This window comes from Atta cephalotes, assembly GCF_000143395.1.
Source record: "Atta cephalotes unplaced genomic scaffold scaffold00025, whole genome shotgun sequence".
NCBI classification, from domain to species: domain Eukaryota; kingdom Metazoa; phylum Arthropoda; class Insecta; order Hymenoptera; family Formicidae; genus Atta; species Atta cephalotes.
The window spans coordinates 308815-332135 of record NW_012130089.1 but is presented as its reverse complement, the minus strand read 5'-3'; the positions used below and the strand labels follow the sequence as shown (position 1 = coordinate 332135).

The window sequence follows — 23321 nt, the reverse complement described above, 5'->3', positions numbered from 1 at the left end:
CATTTATTCTTAGAATTTATGTTTTAAAACTACATTATTTTTATGTTATTTGTTTATCTATAAATTGTGTTATTATTTTAACACTGAGAAATGTTTAATTTAATACAAAATATTCAAATAACACAATCATATTACATTAAATTAAAACTCGGATATATTAAAAATTCAACACAAAATTTTAACAAGGATTTGAATGGACCATTTCTAACACATATACAAAATGTTTTTTACTATGTATGTATGTATGTACATATGTACATTTCCGCAGTGTATTGAATTCCATAGGATCCATAGGTTCATTAAGTCCAAATGACTGTGTGGATCAGTCATCCCCGCGGGAAGGAGAGAACGAAACGTATTGTATCACACGGACATGATGCGTGAAAGAGTTAAACGTTCTAGGGTTAACAAACTGCGCGTTACGCCAAGTAGAGTCAGTCTATTCGCGTATCGCGATACCGGTATTTCCTACTCGCGGCAGACGAAACTTACGTTCGTCGGCGGAAGGCCGGGTCGATTAATCGGTGGCGGATTCTCCAGTTTCAGAGAGCGTGTTTTCCGCGGCGGTCGGGGTTGGGGTGGGTGGCTACACCTGGGGTGCTCCCACGCCCCCGCCGGGATCGCCCTATAGCCCCGTGCCCGTGACACAGCTGGAGCTGCTGGCGAAAAATTTGGCGAACCTGGCGCCCGCAGCCGCCACAGGCCAGCAGGCCCTAAGCCTGCAGGGTGTTGGCGTTAACGTGGCCGGTAGTCTGCATCATGCGCAGCATACGCAACACACGCAGCATACCCTCAACGTTACCGGAATTCATCATCTGCATCACGGTAAGAGTCTATCCGTCTAAAAAGAAATCGAAAAAGAACCGCAAAATCTTGATTTTCGAAAAAAAAAAATAATATATATATATATATATATACGTATACAGAGTGTAATTGAAATAACTCCCATTAATCATACAGTATTATTCCTAATAAAAAACTGAGACGAAAAGTTCTCTACCATCTTGAAATTTTTGTCATATTTTTTTTTTAGTTAATCAATAAGCAAAATCGACATACAATATAAGATAGCTTTAAGATATCTTTAAGAATTTTTTAAGAAAAGTCTTAAAAATATTTCACAAAGAACACGGAAAGGTATCTTAAAATTGTTTTAAATATCAATTTTATCCCTTTATTCGGCAATTTTTAGAAATTACTATCTCGTTAACTATTGCGAAAATTGCAAAATGGTAGAGGACTTTTCGATTTGGTTTTTTATTAGGAATAGCTGTATGATTAGTGGGCGTTATTTCAATTACACTCTGTATACATACATATATATATATATATATATATTGCGAAATATTGAATAATATAAATTGCCGTGAATATCGAAAATTTAACTTTTTTAATTTAAAACGAGATTTTCAAAATAACCGAGTGAATAATTTTTGAATCGATGATTAAAAACCTATGTAATTTCCTTCGTAATAACATTATTATTGTTAACAAGAAAAAAAAGAAGTAGAATTATAGGCAAAGTTGATGCTAACTAATATCAAGTCGCCCTCATCTTGATCCTGAAAATCTATTTAATGTTATTACATAATGATACCCGAATAACTCACTTTACCCGATCCAAATCATCAGCCCTTTTATACAATAAACAAAAAATGCAGAGTCACGTCAAGGAGTTAAGTATATCGAAATAAAAATCACTCATTTTGAAGAGACTTAAAAGCGAGACTTAAAAGAACAATTGGCATTATCTGGAGACACGATGGTGGCTCGGCGCTAAGCCAAGTGCAGCGACACTACCGTGGCTACTTTATATAAATTATGTTACATCAATTATGTCTCTTGTATTAACTAAAAAATTTTACGAACTTAATCAATTGATAAAAAGAAATGTGACATAGAGAGGAAGAAAATTGGACCAGAATATCTTTAATTTCTTTCACTTAGCAAATGACTTCGTGTAGGAATTCGTTACACAAACACAACTTTATCTATACAATGAATGAACACTCGTAGCGCGGAGAAAGCATCGGAAAAAGCTTGGAAAAACATGTAGCGAGTTTTTCCTATATTCTCCGATTATACGTTCACCATTTGTGTTTCGACAATAATTTTAGCGGAAATCATTTCCATTTCAAGTTATTTTATATTATTGGCACACAATATCAATCATCACGAAAATAGCACAGGTCGTTACGTTCAGCTCGTATTTAAGGTTGTTGTGTTTATTTACATCAGGATTTTTCGACCGGTATGCTGCAGCACACTGTTGTGCCACAAACATTTCTGAGAATAGATAAAAAGGAAGCGAATAAAATAAAAATAAATAAAAAGAATTGTGAAAATTATGTAAATTATATATTGTATTTACTTTCATTTTAACCAAAGTGATATCATCATGATCATTGCAATAAAAGATCTATACTGAGCTTTAAAGCATATAATGATATACGTCTAAAAATTTGGTTCATTATTTAAGAAGCAGACTTTCAAAATGCCTTTTGTTCAAAATTTCATTTTTTTAGTTAGAGATGTCGGAGTGTTCAGTGTGTGGTGGTGGTGGTTGTGGTGATGGTGGTGGTGGTGGTGTTTTGTGTGTGTGTGTGTGTGTGTGTGTGCGCGCGCGCGCGCGCGCGCGTGTGTTGAAAGACTCATATTATAAGCTGCTCTGAAATATTCAGAAAGCATTTTTTCATCGTTAATTTATATGCTAAAAAAACGTAGACATTTCTAGGTGCATTATATTTTTAACTAGAGATAAACAAAATTTATTTAACATTTTTAGCAATTGTTTAGCAATTTTGTTTAATATTTCACATCCTACTGATTGACATATTGTTATTTTCTGTAAAATGCGTAGTTTTCTCGTATGCGTAATTTCTTTCTTTCTCGTTTTCTGAAAATTACAAATTTTGGAAAAGAAACGCATTTTGAAAGTGCTCCTCATTTAACGTTCCACAAATTGAAAGGTTGAAAAATACTGCTCTATACTATCAATGTATATACTGGCTTGTGAGAAATATTGCGCTATTAATGCCTAAATTCCGATGTACTGTAATTACGCGGATTAATTGTACGGTGAGAATACATTAATGTAATTTTCTGTGCTTTTTCGCGAAAGGTGGCCTCCATCAGAACACATTCTCGCCTCAACTGTCGCTAGTAACCGGCAGTGCACCAACATTGACCATCAACAACTTCTCATCACCCAACTCGACCAACGGTATCGCGCCTACGACGGGTGTCCTCCTGCAGGAATATCAACCGCCAGGCGCAACAGCGGCGGCGACAGGATGTACCGTCACCGTGAACGGTTCGTCCTGTCTAACCAACACCAGCAGCACGACTAGCAGTATGATGATGCACGGTGGTGTTGGCAGCGGTAGTAACCAGGCGATCAGCAACCAGATTGCCGTTCAAGCCATCGCCACGAAGAAACGTGAGGCTTTCCTTTCCAGTCAAGGCCAACCGGTGAAGCTGGAGAACAAATCGACCAGGACGTCGTGCCTCTGCAGGAACAGCAACGGTACGACGTCCGTTCTCTCTCGGACTTTTCCATGTAAAATCCAATGAATCGCATATGCGAACGAATGCGTCACGCTTCGAGATTAGGGCTGATGCTTAGGACGGGTAAAATAAGCCGAATACCTGCTTGCCACTCGAAATGTGCGGATAATATTCGGGCATCTCGTTGGCTCTATTCGAAATATGAAATATGACGACAAACGTTTTTTTCATTAGTCCTTTAGATTTTCAAACTTTTATATTCTAGAATCTTCGGATGACTGCAAAGACGAATCTTGGGCTTTGAATCTCAGACTGTGTCTTTGATTTTTCGAATTATCGAAGCTTTAAAATCGGTATTTTTCTAAGATTTGCATTTTTTTTATCCAATCTTTAAAATTTGAAATCTCCAAGAATTGTAAAACTCTGAAATTCCAAATTAAAAAATTCAATAAATCAAAAAGACTAAGATGTTAAATTTTCAAATTTACAGCCACACGCATCGTAATACATCACAGATCGAATGACTCCAGATCATTTTGAAGTTGTATGAGTTGACCACGAGATCGGGAAATTGATTGATTACAGGAAAGACAAAAGTGGTGCATTCAGATGTGGGATGCAGCAGGACACTACCTGTTGTCTCGTCCTGGAACGGACAGGATAGCAGCGCTAGTACTAACAATAGTAGTGCTAGCCTGACCGTAAAAAGGGAACCTTTGGCTTCGGTGCCCTGTCAAGTCGCAGAAGTTTCCACATCCCTTCATGCTACCACCACTTCTGTCAAGATTGAACCTGTTCCACCGAAGTCCGAGAATGGTAAGTCGATCTCCGACAAAAGTCTCATCTAAGAAAATACGATCCGTACAGTCATAATTACATTTAAGTTACGTACATGGTTACATCACTAGTCACACAAAGACTCGCCATTCGCCGCGTATGTAGGCGACGCAATATGAGAATCTCTTGTTTAAGATACAAATGACGTTTTTTCAAATCAAGATATTCAGATACTTCTTAATGAGAAATCGTCGTTTGCGGAAACCGCGATACAAAAAAACTCTTGTATAAGATAACAGATAATACCGTCCGAAATTAATATGATCGTTCTTTTTAACCATATGAAGAATCGTCACGCTGTTCGTCTAATACGAAGGCGGTGCAACGCCTTTTTTGATAGGCGCACAAGAATGGGGGGGAGGAAAGAAACATGTATAACCGCGCGATATAGGAGCTTGAGAGTAAGAGAAGGACGATGTGAGACGAGATTGTACGAGACGAGAGACCGACCGGTCTGTCGGTCGGTTGATTCACAAGCGAAATGGTGAGAGGAAAAGAGCAAAGAAATGAGGTGCACAAGAGAAAGAAAGAGCAAGAAAGAAAGAAAATAAGAGAGAGAGAGATATAGAGAGAAGGAGAGCGGCAGACAGGCAGACAGTCTCGTTAAAGTAGGAGGTGCGTGGCACGCATGGCGACGCAAATACAAGGCGTGGTTCGAAAGAGTCTCGACCCTCTCTTCGGTCCTGACACATCCGCACTCCCTGGTACACCTCGTGCCGGTGCGTGATGCCCACATGTGTTACGTCATGCGAGCATAACGCGTGTCGCCGAAGGTGCGGAGAAAAGAGGCGGACGGCTAACGGCGAACAGGAAAGAAAAGAAAGAGCACGAAGCGAGGGAGGTGCGGGGAAAGGGAAGATCGAGATGGTGATTTAAATGAATGCACTTCCGAATCAACTGCCGCGTTCCGGTGAAAAAATGCGAAGGGTTGAGTACCGCGAGAATAATAGGAAGTTTTTGTAATACTATTTATTCCAAATATGGTAAACGCTAAAATCATTCACATGCATAGTTCGACTTTCTATCAAATAACAAGACTTTAGCGTTTACCATATTTGGATATATGGTATTGCAAAAACTCCCTAACGTTAAGAAGAGCAAACGGGTAGATAGAGACGGTGATCTAACTAAATACCAGGGAATCGAAGTAACTCGTTGCTTGTAACGAAGTTATAATTACAAGTTACTTTTTTGATAACTTTACTAGTAACTGTGTTTTTTTCTTTGGTAACTGTAACGGTAATGAGTTTTATTAGTTACTTTTATCGTTACTTTGCACATGATTGGACACGATACGACACAAGACACTTAACTGTAAAAAAATTTCGTAAATTTACACATATAATAGATGTAAAATAGATTACACGATTAGCCCTTGTAAATATAAAAAAATCCTGCAATTTTACAGAAATTATGTAATTTTACAAAAATTATGTAAATTTACTTTTATTGTGTAAATATATTTTATTTATATTGAAAATTATGTAAATAGCAGAATATTTTGAATATTTTCTGTAATTATCCAAATTTTAGTAATATTACGTAATATAACAGAAATATTTCACAATTGTTGTTAAATGTATAATGATATATAGTGCGAAATGTATCGTTATATTATTGTTCCTGTAACTACATATTGTAATTGCTTCCACAATCTGCTTAGTTACAAACCAAGAAATTTTTTTTATTTGCATATTGCAAATTTACAAACATGTGAACGTTTACAACTATTATAGTGAGTCTCAAAATTATCCAGTATAATAATTGTAATTTTACACAACAATTTTTTACAGTGGATAACACTTGAAACTAGAAAAGCCCTTAGACTTCCCGTTCACTATGATTGACAGTCGTCGATTTAAAAAAAAGTAACAGAAAAGTAACGAAAAGTAATGAAAAGTTACCTTTTCAAGTAACGGTAACTGTAACGAGTTACTTTTAAAAATCGGTAACTAGTTATGGTAACTTGTTACTTTTCCTACTCGGTAACGAGTAACTGTAACTTATTACTTTTAAAAAGTAACTTTCCATGCTAAATACAATAGGGAGTTTTTACAATATCATTTATTCAGATACGGTGAACATTAAAGTCAGGTTATCTTCTTCTTAATGACTAATTAAGAAAAGAATAACGTGATTTTAGCGTTCACCATATTCCAGATTCACGTTATTGCAAAAACTCCCTATTTTGAAGCACGTTGACGAAATCCTCGTAAATCACGGTAAGTCGGTAAAATTTTAATGCGTTGAAGAAAAAGTTTCTTTTTTAATGAAAAAGATCGATAATCCAGAAGAGAAGAGAGGAGAAGATGATATAGATAAATGCACTTCAGATAAAAAGTTGTGGACAGTTAAATTGCGTTGCTTTATCCACGATTGTACTTACAATTTATCTAAAATTTATAGATTGAAAGTCTAAATTGAAATAGTTTTAAATTCAATTGGTATGTTCACAACATCAATACGTAAAACAATAAGTCTGTTTTTTAGCTGAACTTTTTGCATGGTTCATCTTTTCTCTTTTTTTCCTCGAGCCAATGTGAAGAGAAAAGCAAATAGATGAACTGTGCAAGAAGTCCATCTAAAAAGAACAAATCTTATGAATTGTTAATTACAGCCATCAATATTTTTTCATGCATTTTTTCTACGATAGCATAAAACTGAACTCAACAAAATATCGGTTCTTGTTTTTTTGAATCTCATAGTTCAATGAGTTTTTGATTTTTACTTGCAAGCGTGATATGTATTTAAAATGCACAAAATTAAAAGAAGGAAAAACCTAATATTTAATGAAAGGTCGATATTCAATGATAGATTTTACCAATTAATGTACTTTTGAGAATCATTTCTGTTCGTGCTTCATTATAACATACTCTTAAGTTTGAATCGAGTCTACGATCGAGCCGACTGTAGCATCGCAGTTTCTCTCGTTGCGATTCACGCGCGATTTCCTTAATCGTTTCAGGGATAGCCGTTTCTAATGCGGGAGCCAGTGGCATACCGGTTGGCATTGCTGTGGCGAGGCAGCGATTGCAGCATCAAGAAACTTCGACGTCTATGCGCAATGTGTCCTTAAGTCATCACACGTCTCATCACGCAACGAGTTATCATCATTTCCAGCCGGACAGTCTAGGTAAGTTTTTCTCACGAAGATATCGTGATTATGAAATTCTATTTCTAGACGCAATGAATGAAATCGCGAGCGTTAACATTGGAACATTCTTATTCGCAAACGTAAAATCGACATTCGATAACGCGAATACATCGGACTCCGCATGTAAGAATTGTGCTTCTCGTCAGCATGAAAGAGCAATGCAAAAAGTGCAAATGGAAGAAATAGTTGCGATTTCTTTACAAAAATGTGAATTCTTTCAATACCGTTAATTGAAAAACGTTACAATGTAAAATTGTTTGCAAGGTCTACGTTCCAGTAACCGCGCGATTGTTACTTTTTTTATATCGAGTACAACATCGAATCGAATCTAAAGGAATATTATGTGATCAAATATTAGCGTTAGACTTCGATAAACCTGTACGCTTTTACAACAGTTTGTTTCAGTTAAAAGATATCTCTTTTAAATGAATATGCCCAGCTTCCAGTTGCATGCAATATATATGGTATCCAATTACGCGCAGCATGTTTTCAGTAGTGTGATCGTTCAAGTTGCAACTTTAAAGCGAATATTAAAGAGTGTTCACTTAGGTTTTGCTAGCATTATTTTCAAAAATTTATTTGTCGCGCATGAAAAAAATCTTTAACAATTGTATATACTTTATATATATATATATATATATATATACACTTTTTACCGATCTAACTTTTCTACACTTATCGCTTTATTAATGTTAAGGAATGAACGATTTGTCTGCTGCATTATTATCTCGTATCTTGAGCGTAATTTATTGCGAAAAAATATCGCCGCTATTACCGCAGGCCTGAGGCTATTATTTTTATGACGATACTTCTTCGAAAATGACGCCATTGATAGAAGAGAATGCATAGTTTTACGTAGATTCTAAGTACGAACTTTTAATTGGCTATCTCTGAAACTTTCATGGAAATTTTTTATCAATATAATAAAATTATCATTATATATGAACTGAATCTTTTTATTTCGATACTCTATTTCCAGAATTCTTTATCGTTTATCTATTATTTAAAAATTTGCAGAAATCTCATAGTTTCGACATTTTAATCCGTTTCATAATGCAAATCTAAAAATGAATATTGTGCAATATGACGGATCGTATCTGACCGATGTTCATCGAAATCCGAATATTGTGAACTAATACTGCTTCGAAAATAATGCCATAGAAAAGAATGCATATAGTTTTACGTAGACTCCAAGTACAGATTTTTAATTATAGTTATCTTTGAAACTTTCATGGAACTTTCTTATTAATAATCTTATTAATAATCATCAGTATATGAACTTTTTTCGATATTCTATTCGAGAATTCTTATGCTTTCACTCGTATTACCTTAAAATATTCAGAAATATCACGGACTCGATATTTTAATCCTTTTTATAACGCAAATCTGAAAAGGACTGGAATATTGCAGATCCAAACTAATGCTCATCTAATTTCTCGAATTGCTGACTTTTATTGTCATTTGATGGAAAGAGAACCATCCGTAGCTTAAAGATTCCGCTCTCTGCCACCTGCGACGGATACTCCCCTCGATCTCTGTTGATATTCACAGTGAATGAATCTCGATGAACAATCCTGGGTCCGTTGTAGGTTCCAGCACGGCCATGGCGGTAGGCGGCACTACCCTGGTGCACTGCGGAGGGCCTGGAGGGGAGGATCGTGCGGCCCACCTCGCTGCCATTCCCTCCGGAGCTCTCGCGCCCTCGCTGAGCCTGAATTCCAGTCTGAATTCCAGCCTGAATTCCACCCTGGGCAGCATCAGCGGCGGACCGGCGGCCACGGCCGATACGGCCGCTGCTGCTTGGCCGCCCACACTGTGGCAGTATCCAGCTACGGCGGCTGCAGGTGGGTAATCCGCAGTCGATTATCATTAGAAAAATAATATGCGAAATCACCCTGACCTCGTACAATTGAGTTCGCACTGAGAGAAATGATTTTGTTATAGGAACAAATCAAGGGAAAGCAAATGTGATATTTGTTAAAAAATCGATCGATTTGTTACGATTGCAAATTAATTCGTCAATGTAACAAATAATCAATAGTATCGCAAATTAAAGACTCATATATATATATATATATATATGTAAAAGTCAGACGATTGCAGGATCCCAAATCGTAAGAAATTGGCCAATTCTAATCAAGTATTCTCCCTACATTTGACTGTGTTTGATCGATTTCCTACGATTTAAGATTCCACGATCATCTACGAATTCTATGTAAACGAGCCTAAAGTCTATCCAAAAGATAGATTAGATTCTATAGTTTGCTTTTGTAACTAATAATTGGTTGGTGTAGCAGCAAATACAACAACAAAATTTGTTGCTACATATTTACCGATCACCGGTTAAAGGTATGGCTTACTAAATTAACAAAATCTTTTCTGCGAATAGTAAACGAAATCTTACGAATCGTAATTGGATGAAAATAGTAAACGAAATCATAGATATGCGAAATTTCATGTCTCAAGATAGATAATTTATGTTAACATTTGAAAATCAAGGTAATTGGAGAGTAACGAAAGATTTTATATGAAACTATGAAAATATGAGTCCCTCGGAGTCCCTCTCGATTGCAATGAAACGGACTATAAAATTCGGTTAACGCTAATTAAATCATATTTGTTCTGTACTAACAAACCGTGTGTATTTGATTGTTTACAAAAGTAAAATTTGATGAAAGAGTAGCGCGTATCATATGAGAAGCGTATATGAGAATATTTACCTGCATGAACGTAAATTTGCATAACGTTTATTTTTTACGATAACGGATCGTATCAATGAACAAAGGATGAAATTAATTAACATTTCGTAATGTGCGTATATCGCATCTATCGGCGTGAGGGATTAACTGGGCCACTAACGAACGACCCTACACAATTTTGGATCGAATTCACCCCTCGCGTTGACCTCCCCGGCCTCGTTGACCGAGTGACATTTATCCAAATAACGCTGAACTACATCGCCCGGTCTGCAGCTCGCGCGCGTATTTTCGCGCCGTGTAAATCATTCACGCATACCCGTTTAATTTAATTCGTCGCTCGATAGGCGTTCAGACATAGACAAAAATTCACGCGTTAAAGCGTGATAAAATACAAGTTGCAAAACCAACCGTTTTTACTCTTCCGATAGATATTCAAATAAAAACAACAGTAATCTCTTCGTTCTCTTGGGACAAATATTAAAATTACGATATGAAAGATTACTGAACAAAAAGAGAATATCCACAAAATCAATAATTCGAATATTTTTTAAGCTTTTATGCAGCCAAAAGCGTGCCCAATCAAATTATTGTATAACAGAGTTGTCAAAATTCTTCATTTTAAAATCCCATTTTTTCCCTGATTTTCAAACAAAATTTCATTATTTTCCCTGATTTTTAATAATATTTTCAAATTTTTTATATTTTCTCTTGATTTGGAAATCATTGAATATTCCGTTGAAAGAATAATTTAACGTAGCAATGTAAATGTTGTTTGCGTACTGCTTGCATTTAATTATTAAGTTAGTAGTATTCCAAAACCACACATAAGTGTGGTGTATATATATTAAAGTGAAGAATATTAATTTTTCAGAAATTTCGAAAAATTCCTTTTCCCCATTCCTTTTCAATTTCCTTGACATTCTCCCGATTTCCAGTTTTCCAGCAACCTTGTAAAAGTATAACATAAATATGTATGACACAATCGAAATTAATCCACAGTTCCACAAAGGATGAGAAATTGATATTGCTTTTACAGCGATGCCAACGGAGCCGGTCGGCTTTCCGCAGATGGGCTCTGGACTGCAAGGTGGATTACAGTTAGTTCGCGATCCAACAACCGGACACATTCTCCTTATTCACGCTGCGGGTAATGCGGGAATGCAATTCTAAACATATCCCTCTTAATGCGCGCGCGGCAAAAATCAATTTTTACATATTTCTTTCAACAGAACAAATGCAGCAGGCTCTAGTGTGGCCGAATTATTCGAACCACAACAATAATGTTGCACCGCCGCCACTCCTGTTGCCACCGCCTCCACCCTCGATACAACTTCTGGGTGATATCGGCGGCGCGCGATTAGTATTGACCGAGAACAAAAGAAAACAACAAAGCGCGCTGCCGATAGTAAAGATTGAGACGGAATGCAGCAACAGTCCAACAACCATAATCAGTACGTAAGACCATTCTTTTAGCAGGGAGGAAGAGAGTTCGAAACAAAGGAAATAACTTTTTTTTAAAGAAACGAATATAAGGAACTATGATTGTTACATGTTTTTAACACTTCTGAAATTTCTTTACAATTAAAAAAATATTTTCTATATAGTATCAGCTTTCTGATCAAATTAAAAATAATTATTCAAGGAGAATAAAAGCCAAGATATTGAGGGGACATAGTCTATTTATCCTTCCATACTAGAATGCATGCATTGAGTTCAAATTAATTTTCCTAACTTCCTAACTTCCGAAAGAAACAATCAGACTAAGTGGTTGGATACTTAAGCAGCATTCACTTATTTCATAACCGCTTATTTCATAAGACGTTTCCCAATCTTCCGCAGCGTCCACCGAGTCGTCGAAGACCGCCTTGCAAACGATGACGTCTGTGACGGGCGCTCTGGTACCAGACGCAGCTCTGGTTACCACATTGCATTATTATCCTCAAGCGCCGGCGCTGGTGCAAATCAGCCAAGCCGAGCCAACTACTACGCACTGCAGGTCACAGGTAATATAAGTAACATCACCTTTCACCAGGTTTAAACACCATGCACGCCTATGCTGAAGCGCGGTATGCAACGCGCAACGCGAATTATTGCACGACCGAACGGCCGGCCGGCCGGCCGGCGCAATATCTATGCAGATAGCGATGCAAATCGGGTTTGTCCATGATTAATACAATGTGCCACAACGTTTCCACATTATGCGAATGGCTGGACCGCGCCCGGAGTTTGACGTAATTACTGCTGCACTCCACTGCACCAGCCTTCCCTCTCCCCCGTTCTCACCCGAAGGTCTTTCTCTTTTAATTTTCCTCGCGCAAAACACAAATCTTACGATATCTGCGCGGAACAATAACTAAATCTTGACTTTAAAAAATTAGAGAGCGCTGTCATACAAGAGCGCAAAAAAAAAAAATCTGTTAGCATCTGTTTTGTGATACTTTTATGCACGAGCAATTAGAGAAAATGTTATAGTAACAATAAAATAGAAAGACATTTTTTATTTGAGATTCCGAAATTTTTTAATAATAAGAACAAAATTTTTACAAAGGCCACATCACCGGTCTCATATCTGACACCACCTCCGGAAATATCGGCGACGGTTCATGCGATCGAACCATCATTCGGGGTTCAGGATGCCTCAAATCAAACCGATGCTCCCGAAGACACCGAGGACAAGCAAGAGACTCTCGTGAAGCAGGAACAGAATCTGAGTCCTCGCCAGGTCGCGTCCCAATCCACGGGGACGAATCTAACCGCTGCGAATTTCGAGATCGTGCCATCGCCGACGGAGAGGATTTGCAATGTCGTCAGAATCACGACAACTACGACTACTGTAAATCCAACCGTATGCGGCATCGTAACCAAAGTAGACAAGGCGGAGAATACAATCATTAATATGGCCGATTGCGCTAAATACTCGGCGAAAGATGAGAGAGGTCTTGTGAAGGCCATTGAGCAAGATGTTGACGAAGAAGTTTGCAAGGACGACAAGATCACGCCTATCTGTAGCAGGGGCAGCAGACTCGGCGCTAGAATCATTGAGATCACTGAAGAGAACTGTGATAGTTTCCATGAGAACTTGGAATTCTTCGCGAGGAGAAGAGACGTCAACATAGATCAACGAGATGATTATTCTAAAGACGAGGAGAATATTGTGCAAGATCCTAATATTCATGAAAAGGAGGTAAGCTTACAATTGTTTAAAATTTTCTGTATTAGAAAACAAATATAATGTTTTTGGGGTAATTAAGGCTTTTTTAATAGCACTAAATATTTTGTTCATGTAACAAAACATTTAATTGCCTCAATAAACTTTTCAGCTTTTTAAATAACAAAAATATTTGTTTATATCAACAAACGATGTATATTTGATATAAACAAATATTTTTGATCGGTACACTTTAATTAAAATTTTTTAAGTTAATTCTTTTTAAGTTTTATAAAACAAAACAATGTAATCTTGTGTTACACTAGGAAAAATATTTTGTTTTATAAATCAAAATTTTGCTATAACAATAAAGTAATTGATTAAAATGTACCGAATGAAAATTTAATTATATCAATTGAACTACCTGTTTAACTGCTATAAGCGAATATTTTTGTTATTTAAAAAGCTAAAAGGAAAAAAAACAAAAAAACAACTAAATTTTCTGTTACATGAACAAAACATTTGATTGCTGTTAAAAATGCTAATTTTATTTAAATTTGTTTCCTAATATATAATTTTATATATACAATTATATATACAATTATATATACAATTAAAATTTTCTTGTGAATCGTTTGGTTCTGGATATATTTTCTGATATAATATCTAGAATCGTCCTATTTTCTAGGTCGAATCGAAAATTATTGTTTCGGAGAATATTGACATTCATCATCAAATGTGCTCTAAAACATCGGATGCATCAGTGATTAACGAGACAAAATCAGACATAGCTGATTCGACGGAATCACCAAGAGTCAATTGCGAAAGTTGCGACAAGAACCGAAATACCTCAAACGCCGAAACCCGGCCCCAAATCACAGTTAAGTCTTTTGACATGCCTAATATTGATTGCGACGATCAGGAAGTACAACAAGTAGCTATCAAGCAGGAGACCGTCGACAGTTGCTACGAAGTGTGCTATGAATCATCTCAGTGCGAGCCAACGTCCACTAGTGACAGATCTAGATTTAACTGTGAGAAATCACCGCAAGAAATAACGAAAAGACACTCAATGGAGAAGCCTCATCATCCAGGTATTGAGAACGTAGTGGAAAAGCTGAAGAAAAATGCGGCGGCTTTGCAAGAAGCTGCGATACCTAACGTTCAAAGAATCAACGAATCCATGGAAAGATCAAACGTGGAGATCAAGCAGCAGAGATACTCTGAGACGATACCGAAGAAGTTGCACCTTCTAAGATCATGTCAGAACTCTCTAGAGAGTGGCACAACTGATACTGAAATCTCTTCCTCGCAAACTGCAATATCAGAGCATCAATCAGGACGACATTCGCCTCGAAACGACAGACATTTGATCGGGGAATGCCTATTTAATGAGAACAATAATGACAGCAGGAGCAACAACAATAATATCAAGGCATTCGAGGATAAAAAATTGCTAACTAAAAACGAGAAGAATGTTTCCCATGATATCACTGCTTACGTTAAGCCTAAGACTGTCTGGCGCTGTGAGGTGCAACCATTCTCGAGACCCAATGTGACCCATAAGTCCGATCATGTCGAAGACGTGTCTTCGGAGATAAAGTCCAGAATACAGGGACAAAAGCCTGCCATTGATGTAAGCGGTCTCGAATTACTGTCAAACAGCATCGAACAGTTGGAACAACGAATCGGCCAGCCGGAACATTTGCAATTGGACACGGATGTCGAAAAGTCGCCTGTTAGAAGCAAATTGGTAAGTCAGCAGAGTGAGAATAATAACAACAACGTCGGCAGTCCCCTGGGATTACTCTGTGCACTGGCCGAACAGATTATGGAGGTAGGCGACAAGGTTCCACGGAAATTAAACCTCGAAAGTTCGGAAGAAATCTCACATGCCGGTAGATTACTGTTGAATCTCGGCAGAAGCGGTTCTCTCGAAAAAGATGAAAACAAAAGAAAGTATATTGAGATTGATGATTACCGTTCCAAACGATTCAAACTCAATGATAGCGAAGAAGAGACTAAGAATGCATCGCTAAATTATCACGAGGAAGATATCAAAGAACAGAAAATGGAAATTAACGAAAGAAAACAAGTTTTGAAAATAAAAGAGAGTATCGATAACATTGATAATTTCTCCGAGGAGGAAGTCAATAAAATCAATGACGAAACAACTATTGGTTCAGAAGAACAATCTTTCAACAGAGACGATGATGATTGTTACTCCAATACAAAGATTGTTAAAAATCTCCAAGTTCTTGCGGAAACATCTAATAATTTACAAAGTACTGATGCGCTTTACGATAAGTTCGCGAAAGAAGACAATCTGTTGGACTCGGAGAGCGAAACATTCGAGTCAAAAGTCGTGTCTGAACAGTTAATGAGCTGCGAAATTAGAAATAACAAGCGTAAAACATCCGTCGAAGAGAGAGACGCAAGGGATAATCACGACTATAAAAACGCGCGAACAAAGTTAGAAGCGAAGAAGTTCATAGCCAAGAAAGGAAATCGCGATAACGAAGACGACTGGCCAAGTATGAACGCCACAGAGCTAGACATGAGAGTTAGGATGGCGGATATTCAGAGACAATACAGAGAGAAACAAAAGGAGCTTTCTAAATTGATTCCTAAAAAAGATGATAAGAAAACTCCTGGTAGACCGCGGAAGAAAAGTCATTCTTCCATTAGGTAAGTGTGAATCAAAATGATAAATTATATGACATAGACAATTCGACATTATTTTTAATATATACGGTTTATTTTGAGGAATACATGAAAAGAATGATTTTGAAATACCTAAAAATTTAGATAGATGAAAATTTAAAAATAATTTTGTTGGATCATCAAAATTATTATGTAGGAAATTCAAGCATGATAAACAACAACGTTGCAAAAAGTTTTTACATTCCAGCAATTAGTTTGAGGTTTTTACATCATTCAATAAAATTATTCTCAGATCATTTAGCTAAATATTTAGATATTTCAGCAAAACTGTTCTTTAAAAAAATTATCTTTTTTATAAATTTGGTTTATAATATATACTAAGGATAAACTTCTTCATCTTTAAAATCCATTAAGTTAGAGTATAGTGAATTTTTTCATACTAATTTTCTGTTTTAATTTGAATAATTTGGTTATATTAATGACTTTTTTAAGTTCTGATCACGGGACGTTATCATCACCGCCTGCGCAAGATTTTATGACTTCTCCGTCGCGAAAATCACCCTCGAGATCATCAAGATCACCGGAACCTGGTGCATCCTCGCCATTAACTTCAGCTGTTCTAACTATGCCGAAATGTAACGTGAATCTCGTGAAATTAGGCGAGCCCAGAAGCCATATAAAACTTTTGGATAATATACCCAGTATTCCGATATCAGTACCGCCCGTGACATCACCAATTCCAGTATTACCTGGCAAAGCAACATCAGAGGATGACGAAAAAAGTACGGGAACGGTATGTATATTAATATATCTCTAGATATTTTTATTTATTAATATATTAATCTTCTTATTTATTTATTTGATTATTACTGTTCAAATCTTATTACTAACGCAATGTAAATGCAAGCCTATAAGTTTTAGAAATATGATTCTTATTTTTTATCTTTAGGTGGGCTACGATACGTCATCACCAGCACCGACTGTCGCAAGCTCGACTTCCGCTTCCAAGAAGAGAAAAGTAGGACGACCGCGAAAGCTCACGTGTACCTCAGGTAGTGTTAGACATTTAACGGAGACAATTGTTGCTAAGAAACCTAAAAGTAAGAGTTCTCTAGTGGGTTACGTATTGTCCTCAAAAAACAGACACCTACAAACAAAGGTAATTTACCAAGATTTGTCATTAAAAATTTTTTAAACATTTATCATATATTACTGATTTTAATAAGTGCAATTCGATATTTATTTTCAGCAATGTGTAAATAATAAAACTGGCTATACTCCGTTGCCATTTAAATCAGGAGTCTCTTCCCTGAAGCCACAAGCTAAGATACAAAAAGTTACAAAAGTAAAGACAAAGCCAGCAAAACAAACTCCGTTGCACAATAAAAATGTGATCAGTTCGATTATCGCCGAAAAAGCAAAGCTAAGTCAAGAAGTGAAACTTGAGAAGCATAGCAGCAAAATAAAACCGAAGCTCAAAGCGGAAGTGAAAGTAAAAAATTGGGAGGACGACGAGAACGATACGATACAACCCGAAAATGTTCTACCTAAAGAACCTATAGTTCAAAATCCTGTCAAGGTAATAAAATTATTTCTACACTTATAAATTTCTGTACAATTTCGCAAATAAATAATTTAAAAAGAACTAGCAAATATCTCTAAAATTATAAGTTCCTAACTTAAAAATACCTAAAATTTTTTTAAAAAGTATGTATAAATCAGAAAAATTAAAAAATTAAAAGTAATCTTATTTTAGTTTTCTATCTCTCTCTCTTGAATATTAAATAAAATTGTATCTTCGACTAATGGAAGCTATGCATACAATTTTAGTGCTTTAATGTGTTGTCATTTCATAGATAGAATCAACAAAATTAGCAAAAAATAAGAAAAAAAGATGCAACATTTCTCATAAAATTTCATCTATTTATCAGGAGACAGAATCTGCAGAACAATCGGAGGAGCCGGAAAAATTACGACACGAAAAGTCGAAGAAAAAGAAGCGGAAATCCAGTTCGTCGCAATCACCGAATCGTGATAAGAAAGAGTCTAAGCGACGCAAATCCCTGGAGTGCAAACAGTGCGCTAAGGCTGCGAGGACTTCTGAAAGCATTGTCAATCGATGCAAATTAACGTCTGCTCATCTGGCCATCGATCAGCTGCGAGTTCTCATGGCGATAGGCGGTCTCTTCTATGCAGGCAGACTGAGTGCTGTACAAGCACCTGATGTTTATGCTATTACGTTAGATGGTGAACGTGGAAATAGACCGCATATTCACTCCAGAGAAGAGATCTTAAAAGACGCGGTAATAAGACTCGACTTAACTTTAAAACTGATTCTGCCAACATCAACTTATTTTAAATCATTGCCTTATAATTAAATCCTAAACATAATGCGAGATAACAGTGATAGCGATAGAAATAACGATAGCGATAGCAATAACGATAGAAAAAAAAAGGAATCTAACATTCGGAATGCATATGTCAATGCATAGGAACATAAAATAAAACAATAGCGATAAATTTCCGACGAGTTGGAATTTTGTGTCTATCGCCTTATAGCCTACCAATCAGATTTTTCATTCTGTTTATATGTGCTATAACTTTGAAGCAGATCGAAGAATATACTACAGATTATATACGAGATCAGATTGGTTGGTATCTTTCTTTCGCGGCATGCAACGGGAAGCGACAATTATATATCGTTTATTTCTATGCTATTCCTATTGCTGTTCTTGTCGCCTTATATTAGAACTGTTTTTTATTGCTGCACTTTCTGAACTGATATACATTGCAATAAAAAACAGACCTATTATGTCTAGAGCTTTACTATCAGATTATAGTCCAAACGAAATAAAAACTAAACGCTGATTGGAATTTAAATTTAACAAATACGAGTCTGATTCTCGTCATGTGTCATCTATATTCTGACCAATTATGCAATTGTTACAATAGAAAGAAAAAAAACAATCAATTTTGGCATAAAAAACTCATAAAATAATCATAAGGCAATTACATATGCATACAAAACATATAAAAACGAGGCCATTTAAATAATAAACTTAAAAATATTAATATTACTAAAGGTTTGATTAATATTATAATTCAACTTGACTAATTCTACTTATCTATATTCATTAACCCTTTGACGTAATGGAATATTAATATTTTTTCGGAATATTAATATTTTTAAATATTATTTATATTAAAATTTGACAATTTTAAAATTTTGACATACATAGAAGTTAAAAATATTAAAATATTGTTTAATTCAAGGGATTGAGTTGTTCCTTTGATATCTAATAATGTAAGAGAAAGAAAATATGAAATATACATATATTTGAGAGTAAAAATATTTTATCACAGATTGTGGAAGTGTGTCCGAGTTCGACGAAAGAACTACCACCAGGTACGAGACTATGCGCGTATTGGAGTCAACAGTATAGGTGCTTGTATCCGGGAACTTCTGTGAAACCTATGGTACCTGATCCACAACACGACGAGAAATTTGTTACTGTGGAATTCGACGATGGGGACAGTGGTTTAATTGTCTTAGATGACATCAGACTTTTACAACCTAATTATCCTGTCGTAGGTGCGTGTCTCATATAAATATAAATATATATATATATATATATATATATATATATATATATATATATCTTTAAGGGTTGTTCCATCTTTGGTAAATTTTTTTTGTGAGGTAAATCTGATAATCCGCGCATGTGATTGGGTAATCTTGCTACTTATCCAATAGATAAAATTTATCAAAAGATGAAACAATCGGCCTTAAGTCGCTTAAATAAAAATATACATAGTTTCCTATCCTACAAAACAGCATTTATCTCTCATTTTTATTTTCATCTACAGTGTACGATCCGAATCCTCTACTCTCATTGGGCAAACGAAGACGGCAAACATCGACTTCAGAAGACAAGCGTTCCACGAGCATTACATCAAACAGTCACAGCGTTCCGTCGACATCTCGGAATATAACAGCTAGCAACAACAGTTTTGCCACATGTCCATACGTTTCTAACATAGAATTGACAAATGCTAACGAATGCGCCGAGGCTGAGACTGAAACGAATGTTGAAACGAGCAGTACAAGCGGTACGGAATATCGCAAAAAGAAGCATATGAAGAAAATAAAAAAGAATAGGAAGCTACTAGAGGCTCAAGAAGGCAAGAAAAAGCACAGAAAACATAGGTCCTGTAAAGAACATCGAAAGCATAAACACAGAAAACATCGAAAGCATAAACACAGGCATCATAATGGCATTGGCGACGCGAACAGCGTAAGGTACGTACACATATGTATATTATTATAATCTGTCATATAAATGTTATATAAAATATATGAAACTATCAAAGATAAGAAAAATTTTATTTACTACAATATGTGTTGCGCATACAAAGATTATAAATTGAGATTAAATTTTATATAACTATATTAATTATTATTAATTTATAAGATTTTATAATTATTATTAATTTATAAGATTTATCTTGAATACAAAATCATATTTAAAATAAGTGTTCTAATTTATTAATCATACTTTTGCTTTGAGCTTCTCTTATATCTTTATCAGAAATATTAAAATATTGTTTAGTAATCAAGAGAACAGCTGGGAGCAGAGGAATGAGGAAGAAGCAATTACAGATTTGCCGAATACAAGTTTCTCTGCTATCGAAGAAACGAGGTTATCTGAGGAAGATGATGATACCGAAGAACCATTAGTAACTACTCAAAAAGATAACGAGGTTCCAACAGAGCTTGAAGAACCATCGGAATCAGTCCAAAAAGATGACGATGTTCAAATGGAATCAAAATCATCGGAACCCATTCAACAGACTCCGTTAAAACCTGAAGAAGAAGAAGAAGAAGAAGAAGAAGAAGAAGAAGAAGAAGAAAAAGAAGAAGAAGAAGAAGAAGAAGAAGCACTTGTTCAACAGACTCAAGTAGACTCGGAAGAAACGGAACCCAATCAAGTTTGCGTTGAACCTCAGACGAAGTCCGAAGAATTGTCAGAAGATGTGCAAGCGGACGATGAGGTACCACCAGAACCTGAGGAACCACTAGAACCTGAGGAACCACCAGAGCCCGTCGAAAAGAAGCTAAAGATTCAGCAGAAGACATCGACGAATCGTTCCTCAAATCGTGTCTCGAACAATCGCACTACTGCAAATCAAGCTTCAACGACTTCCGCTTCGACAATTCGTGGTTCTACGAATCGCTCTACAACGAATCGTGTTTCGACGAATCGCACAATGACGAATCGCGCTTTGACAAGACACGCTTCGATGGTACAGACTTCGACGAACAACAACTCCGCGAGTCGAGGCTCAAAGAATCGCGCTTCTAATTCAACTATGACCAACCCGTTGAATCCCGTCGAGACTCCCAGTCCAATAGCCCGGATGTTGCCTAACAAACGCCATTGGAAATGGGCGAGCAGCAGTCGAGTATCTGGCGGAAATCAATACTTCACAGCTATACGACGCGGCAGAGAAACGATAAATATAGGCGACAGCGTATTGTTTTACTCCTATCGGAAACCTCATGAAAAACCTTACATCGGCAAGATTGTGTCGCTGTGGCTAAACCAGAAATTAGAAATGAGAGTCAGATCTCAATGGTTCTACCGTCCTGAGGAGCTACAACCGCCCTGCAGCCTAAATCCTCCGGTAATTTTTCTTTTATATGATATCTAAAAAAAAATGTGCGTAGCGTACAAGTTTTCAAAATTATCTTTCTAAAGTTCTTAATTATTCTCTACTATCATATCGGATTATAACATTAAAATAAAAAAATCGTATTAATTTATTTTTGCATTATAGATGTATCAAATAAATTTTGATGTACAAGAAAATTATATTTGTTTTTCGATATCATAACATAATGTCAATATCATAATTGCAATGAATGAATGAGCCTTAAAAATAGAAGTATACTAAAAATTTAATTCAATTTACGATTATCAAAATATGTTGAAAAATATATTAATAAATCGCAAGAAAAAATGGTGTGTATTTTATGTGTGTGTGTGTGTGCGTGTGTGTGTATGTGTGTGTGTGTGTGTGTGTGTGTTATTCTTATATTACTTATTAGTTAAATTTGAATATAAAAATTAATGGTAATTGGTTTATTCACAGGGCGGTTTGTTTGAATCGAAGCATACCGATTCAAATGATGTGCAAACGATTTCCCACAAAGTAATGGTGCTACCACTTGAAAATTATAATAAAGTACTGCAAGCGTCGCAGAGACATCAAAAGGGTTACGAGGACAACGATCCTTACTATTATTACGCCGGCTTTTATACGCATCCAACGGTAACTTATGCACCCAATGTTACTGTTTTAGATGAATGAGAACAACTTAAGCTGACGATTAAGTTAACCGGAATTACTTAATCGCGGTCAGCTAACAATTCTGCGAAATTTTCGATGCGACAACCGTTTGAAAATGAACGGCTCTCTTTATTGTGGAGGAATACAAACTTGGAAGCTTATAATTAATACGCCAATAGAAACGTAGGCGATACGTTACACGCAAAAAAATTAAATATTTCTTTATTCACGTCTTTATTACGTCTTTTTATCGCAAAAGCGTTGCTCATTAAGTCTACAAGGCACAAGCATTACTTCATTCCGCAAGATACTTAACAAAATGATAGTTTTCTTTTTCAGAATAAAAAGCTTATTTATCATCTAATAATATTAGATTCATTTATTAATCAGAATCAGAGGATCTTAATTTTTTCATTTATTATAATACAAATTATATATAATCCTATTATAATATATATTATATATTAATATAATGTATATTATAACAGTATTTTATCCACTTTTATTTCTTATGCATGAAAATCTTTTTGTCGTAATAACACGCGATATTTCATCGATCTGACTAAGATCGTTAAAAAAAATAAAAAAGCACATTGTTGTTAAATACGCGCACGACCTAAAAATGATGTAGATTGATGAATTTTGTAGCCTGCAACTTTTAATCTTTATAACAGGCAATACTTGTGCCTTGTTCAAAAATTCCTCCCATTAAAACGCGATCCGACTGCCGTTCGGTTTCTGTGAATTTCCGAATTGTAATTACGCTTACATTTTGCTAGCAGGAGAGAGAGAGAGAGAGAGAGAGAGAGAGAGAGAGAGAGAGAGAGAGAAGAAGTAAGAAGAAAGAAAGTAAGTAGAGAAGAAGAAGAAGAAGAAGAAGAAGAAGTAGTAGTAGTAACGTAACTAATAACTAACCTAACGTAACGTACGGTACTAACGTAACGTAACGAAGTAAGTAGTA

The 23321-nt window shown here is 36.0% G+C and overlaps 1 protein-coding gene across 1 annotated transcript in view; it reads left to right on the top strand.

The window, feature by feature from the left end:
- Positions 1-22925, top strand: part of LOC105620203 — a 28173-nt gene extending 5248 nt beyond the window's left edge. The window contains exons 3-20 of the mRNA XM_012201708.1: positions 541-825; positions 3122-3526; positions 4093-4323; positions 7310-7477; positions 9088-9342; positions 11234-11344; positions 11427-11648; positions 12037-12200; positions 12746-13381; positions 14034-16033; positions 16502-16802; positions 16959-17168; positions 17259-17588; positions 17941-18312; positions 19373-19601; positions 19877-20309; positions 20620-21694; positions 22163-22925. Of these exons, the coding sequence (XP_012057098.1) occupies positions 541-825; positions 3122-3526; positions 4093-4323; positions 7310-7477; positions 9088-9342; positions 11234-11344; positions 11427-11648; positions 12037-12200; positions 12746-13381; positions 14034-16033; positions 16502-16802; positions 16959-17168; positions 17259-17588; positions 17941-18312; positions 19373-19601; positions 19877-20309; positions 20620-21694; positions 22163-22381 (7646 nt within the window). The 3' untranslated portion in view covers positions 22382-22925. The remainder of the gene's footprint in view (positions 1-540; positions 826-3121; positions 3527-4092; positions 4324-7309; positions 7478-9087; positions 9343-11233; positions 11345-11426; positions 11649-12036; positions 12201-12745; positions 13382-14033; positions 16034-16501; positions 16803-16958; positions 17169-17258; positions 17589-17940; positions 18313-19372; positions 19602-19876; positions 20310-20619; positions 21695-22162) is intronic.
- Positions 22926-23321: the final 396 nt, after the last annotated feature.